Genomic DNA, 5,987 nt, shown 5'->3' on the forward strand with positions numbered 1-5,987 from the left:
TATGAGAATGTCCTAGTGCATGAGGCACCCATCATACCCAAGCCCTCCCTCCCGGAGACTGACCACTACGATTTGGGCCCACTACGTTCTACGAACTCATATTGACGAGGTTTACACAACTGTTCCACTTAAATACCAAAAATTCTTACGGATCAAAAAGTGACAATCATGACCTTACCCAAGGGTAAAGTTGTAATTTCACAATTAAATAAATTAAATATAGTAAATAAATAGTAAAAATTGGGTCGGGGTGTCACAAAACATGGATCTAAGCAAATAAGGGAAGAAACACACAAATGATGAAACAAGGAAGAGAGACAATCAACACCACCCAAACATGGCATCGTCTATCCCTAACCTCAAAGATCCCTAAACATTGGGGGGCCATGGGAGCCCATCCCTGGTTTGAGCATTCTTTATGGTTCAATTGTCTCACTGCAATTTACCCCCTAAGAAAACAATTGCCTCGCTGCAAAGATTAGGAAGCGTATAAAAAAAAAAACAATACAAACCACGTTATAACATTTGGGTTAATATGAGTTTTGGCAAGAAAAAAAAAAAAAAGACTCAAAATTTGATGATGTGTCGTGCGTTTAGATTGTTTGAGTGGTTTAGATTTAACGAAATGCAGGTAATGCACGAAATCTAGATGCAGAGGCTAGGGATCCTTCTCACACACATGCACATACAAACCAAATATCACCGGGGTTCGAATTGAGACCTCTGGTTTGCAAGTCAAGGCCCTTTTTCACCAGGCTAGACTTTATTGGCCATATTTTATTTTTAATCAGAGTATTTGTGGAAGACGACATTTGCCCAAAAATACCTTTCAACTGACATAGAAAGAAGCGAATAGGTGGGACCCAAGCCTGCCACGTAGACAATTAACGAAAATTTTGATGGTGAAGTTGCAAAAAATTAAAAATATTAAGGTACATGATTGTTAAATTTGAGAGTACAGGAGCAAACATACCTAAATGGTGATAATTCAGGGTACTAAATTGAAATTAAACCTTCATTGGATTTTATAGGTAAATTAAATGTGATTGATAATTTAAGGTGAAATTAATCAAGACGTGGAGGACATGGCTTTGTGCATATATTTGAGAGGACGGTGCCTCTACTACTATGGGGAATACTAGCAACCTCCTTTATAACCTTCTCTTTTGGACCTTCTCCATTCTCCTCATGACAAGTGTTACTTTCCTTTCACTTAAAACAATGTCATTAATTCATCACACAAGTTAGTTTTTGTTTTCCAGATTTACCCTTATTAAATGTATTAAATTTTATATTTCCTTCAATTTATCCAAATTTTGTTACAACTTCCTTAGTACATTGTTAAAAATTAAATTACAAAAAAAAAAAAAAAAAGTCAAAATTTTTTTTAAAAAAATTAAATTTGTTTCATGACATTGTTATCATGAAAGTGATATCATCTTTCTTTTGTGTTTAACAAAACATACGTTCTCTCTAGAAAAAAAAATATTTATAAAAACAAAATTCAAAATTTATTTGTTTATTTAATTTTTTAACAAGGTGGTGAGAAAGTTGTAAAAAAAAACTAGATTGTTATTATATAAAAAAAAATACATTTAATAAGGGTAAACTTGGAAAAAAAAAACTAGTTTGTGTGATGCATTAATGACATTATTTTAAGTGTAAAGAAGCGACATTTGTCACGAGGAGAAGTGAGAATGTCTAAAAGAGAAAATTAGAGAGAAGGTTGCTAGTATTTCCCTTATTACCATAGGCGTATCTTGTCTTGGTGAGATCCAATGATCGATTGACACGTGGAGGAGACTTTCAGCTTCACATGAGCAAACTGCCGAGATGATTGTGTCAGACACTGACTATGAGGTGAGGTGACCTCATTAGACCCGATTGTTCGTACTAATCCAAGCCCTCAGAAGCGGGGCTCTGAGTAAGGTTAAGGAATGAGTCGGTCCCATGCAAGTGCACGGTTCTAGGTGAGGGTGCTCCTTGCTTGGTAAAGTCATGTGTGGGTCCATAGCAGGGCCAAATTAGGGTCCATTCAGTTGGATTAGTCCCCTATGTCAACTAGTCATATATTAAGGAATTAATGAAAATAAAACCATAATAACTTCTATGTAAATATAAAGATAAACTTCATACATAGTTAACGACAAATGAAATAACCAAAGGAAAAGTAAATTCCTAGAGGAAAAAAAACTAAAAACAATAAAAATTAGAGGGATTTACTATTATGCTTAATATAATTTCCCAAATTATAAAATATATATATATATATCCTACATGAAATGTACTTTATAAACACACTTAAAGTCTATTTACAGCATTAAAAAAAAGGCTTTGAACTTCCTATAAATTATAAAACTGTCATCAATTTCTTAAAACAAGCTAAATCCCAAAACCTCATTAAAAAAAACTCAAAACACTCAACAGGGCATCAAAGTAATTTAATAATTATAATTAAATTTAACAGGGCCAGCAGTCTTTTTTGGATTTGTTTATAGAAATTAAATGGAGAAGCGTTTATCTATATCACTAGTGCTAAAGGGAGCTGATTTTCCCACTTCTCTTTTGTCCACATACACTCCCTTTGTTACAAATTGTATATTCCAACTCCTATTTTGTCTACTTACACCTTTTTTTTTTTTTTTTTGGTTATAGTAAAAACTATTATAAAAATAAAATGAAGTTTAAGTGGAGAAAAGGGGAGTGGGAAACTCATAAATAAAGAGTTTTTTCTATTTAAACCCCGCACTTCTCTTTGTTCATCCCATATTTTAAGTTCACCCTAACTTCTAATTCAAAATTTCAAAATTTCTAAGAAAACACTACTATCTTCTCAAACTACCCTCTAAATACACACCAAGAAGGAAAATAAAAAACAAAAAAAATTAGAGAACTCATCAACCCCACACCCTACACCCCGCTATCTTGCTCCTCACTACTCTAAGTTCATCTCAACCTCACATTACTTAAAGAGATAAAAACACTGTTGTCAAATGTGTAGTAGCATTGAGAATGAACTAGGAGGTTTTGTGAAGAGAAGATGAGAGTGTAGTAGGCTTTTTGGATGGAAAGAGAATAGTATTCTGGCAATAGGATGTAGATGAGTTGTGTTTTTCTAAAATTTAATATGAAGAGTGGTGAGGGTGTGTATAGATGTATTAGAGTTAAGTATTAAATTTGATGACCTTTTTTATCTTTTTATAAAATGATAAAATTTAAGAGTTTAATAATTTAAATATTGAGATTTAAAAAAAAAAGTGTGATGTTTAAATATAAAAACTCTAAATAAATATCAATAAAAGTTAAAAGGAAATGAAAAAGAAGATTCCACGGTGCAGGCCAAGAGGCAGGCATAAAAGGTGGAGAAAGACAGACACGGAGTTATTACCAAGGCAAAAAGCAAATAACTTAATAGGTAAGCTACCAATATAAGAGGAGTGTGTTCCCAAATTGAAATCCTGATAAGATTTTGTCTTTGGTGCTCTCTATAAACCAAGGAATGGTAAACAAAGCTCCTTCTGCTTCTTTATTCTCATCAATTTTGCTTCTAATTCTCGCATTTCTCGTCGCCATGGCCAATTCTGCTCCCAAATCCGTCGCTTCTTCTTCCGAATCGGCGGTCCACATCGTCTACACTGAGAGGCCTCTCGAAAATGAGGAGCCTGAGGCCTACCACATCCGAACCCTAGCCTCCGTCCTCGGCAGGTCCGTCTGTTTTCTTTCTCTACTGTTTGTTTCCCGGGAAAATCAAAAGGAAAATGAATCAAATGAACATGGCTGTGTGAATTTGTGTGTCTGTGTGTGTGTGTGTGTTTTTTTTTGTTTTTTTTTTATTATTATTTTAATTTGTTGGTAATTGTGAATTTTTGTTGTATACATACAGTGAGGAGGCTGCGAAGGGGGCTCTGATATACAGTTACAAGACGGCTGCCAGTGGATTCTCCGCTAAGCTCACTCCTCAACAGGTCGAGGAAATTTCAAGTCAGTCCTCTCTCTCTTTCTCTAAGACGAAATTATCTAAATATGCTGGTGCGAGTTCTTTGGTTTTTTCTAGGGTTCATGATGACTATTCTTCCAATTATTGGTAAATGCTATTTATTTATCTGATCCCTGAGCAATATCCAGACATGGTTAATGTGATTTTTTTTTTTTTTTTTTTTTTTTTTTTTTTTTTTGGTAGTGTGTTTGCAAGCTTGATTATATTATTTCGAATCCACTTGTCATTTCCAAATGCTATATCGGTTCTTTGAGTGCTTATATTTAGGAAATTTGGTGTGTAGTGATTGATAGTTGCTTTCTGCGGGCTTGTGTTTGGCTTGTTTTGAACCCCAGACCTGATTTGTGTCCACAAGTGTGGCTACTTTCGTTATGACTTTTCTGCCCTGTTCTGGGTGGCTAGCCTACAATTGCACTTTTGCCTGTACTATTGGATCTAACATACTTGAGCTTTAAAGTTTTGTGCCTTTGAAGAGTAAGAAAATAAAAATGAACTAAAACCTTAATCATGGTTTTGCTGTTTATTGTTGAATATATAATCTCTACCATCCATTCTTCTTTTCCAGTTGTTGATTTGCAATATCTGTGGTTCTAAAACATTTCAAATTTAGCTGATAAGTTTTTTAAAAGCAGTTTTATGCTACCGACTTTTCCCCGCTGAGTAACACCAGTGGTAAAACATCTACTGTTTATTTGCTGATTTGAATCATAATGGTTTTTTTGTGTCTAGGCTGTACAGCGCTTCTTGCTCATGCCTAATACTGACTAGTAGCTGACATGTTTCATAAGCTTACATATAATAGAGGAATTACTGGTGTCTTAGCTGACATGTTTCATAAGCTTCATATAATAGAGGAATTGCTGGTGTCTTAGCTGACTTTGCAGAGAAACCTACAGTAAAACATGGTAATTGTTTGTGTTTCTAGGCTGGCAATCATCTGAAATAGAGTTAGAAACTTAGGACATAATTACATCCGAAATGATTGGTAAGTGTTTGGTTTTTTAACATTTTGGGTGAAATTTGGTTTTGACCCTTCGGAAACAATGTATATGGCATTTGAAGAACATGCATGAGTAATTAGTTTTTTGTATTCTATGATACCTTCAGGATAGGATGAGTGTATTGCCAACTTGAGTTTAGTTGTTTCTCCTCCCAAAGATGAAGGCAAAAGAAGGGAAATTTTTTTTTAAACAAAACTTTTTTTAAAAGGGGCCATTTGTCATATTTTGAAGTATGAGTGTAATGACACCTTTCTTCCCAGTATTGTAAGAAGTCCCAAGTTTGAATCCCGTTCCCCTATTGATAAACGAAAAAGAAGTATAATCAGTTTTTCAATACACAAAATCATGCACTTCACAGAATTCTGCACAATTTTTGGCATTTTTAAGTTTATAAAATGACAGATGTGCATCTTTATGCATGTTATGAGTCCCAGATGTCTGATCATTGATAAATACTCATTGTCTTTCTACTCTCTACTGGCAGAACTACCTGGGGTTCTTCAGGTTGTACCAAGTAGGACACTTCAACTGCATTCAGGACCTGGGAAGCTGCATTAGAGGAACTGAACTCAATACATAAGAAACATGTTTCAAACAGTTATCTACTTTATGTATAAAACAATAAACTTGTTGACTCTTGGCACAGTGTACTTCTGCCCAAATAAGGTTTAAAATTAATGTTTAAAAGTGCCCCTTATGTACCTTCATATATTGTATATACAGTTTTTTGGTTTTGTTTATTGAATTCCTTCTATTCCTAGTAAGTAACAGAGGTAGTAGTTGGAGGATGTCTGGTTCCTTAGGAAGATTTCAGATGGACGACTATGCTTATGTTCCAAGATAACTTGTCTGTTGCAGATGATAATACCTTCTAGAGCCAAAGTGGCCTTTAGGGGAAGGCTTTGGGTTAACCAACATAAGGAGGGAAGGGCTCAGGTGATGGAAAGTTATCCTAGTTGTGTCCCTCATTATCAAGTAAACAAATCTAG

The 5,987-nt window shown here is 34.6% G+C and overlaps 1 protein-coding gene across 1 annotated transcript; it reads left to right on the forward strand.

The window, feature by feature from the left end:
* The first annotated feature begins 3,327 nt into the window (after positions 1-3,327).
* Positions 3,328-5,743, forward strand: LOC117638823 (subtilisin-like protease SBT3.3). Its single transcript, XM_034373964.1, has 3 exons — positions 3,328-3,705; positions 3,884-3,981; positions 5,483-5,743. The coding sequence occupies exons 1-3, from the start codon at positions 3,500-3,502 to the stop codon at positions 5,554-5,556; spliced, it is 378 nt and encodes a 125-aa protein (XP_034229855.1). The 5' UTR covers positions 3,328-3,499; the 3' UTR covers positions 5,557-5,743.
* The last annotated feature ends 244 nt before the right edge of the window (positions 5,744-5,987 follow it).

The sequence above is a fragment of the Prunus dulcis genome, chromosome 8 (genome assembly GCF_902201215.1).
Source record: "Prunus dulcis chromosome 8, ALMONDv2, whole genome shotgun sequence".
NCBI classification, from domain to species: domain Eukaryota; kingdom Viridiplantae; phylum Streptophyta; class Magnoliopsida; order Rosales; family Rosaceae; genus Prunus; species Prunus dulcis.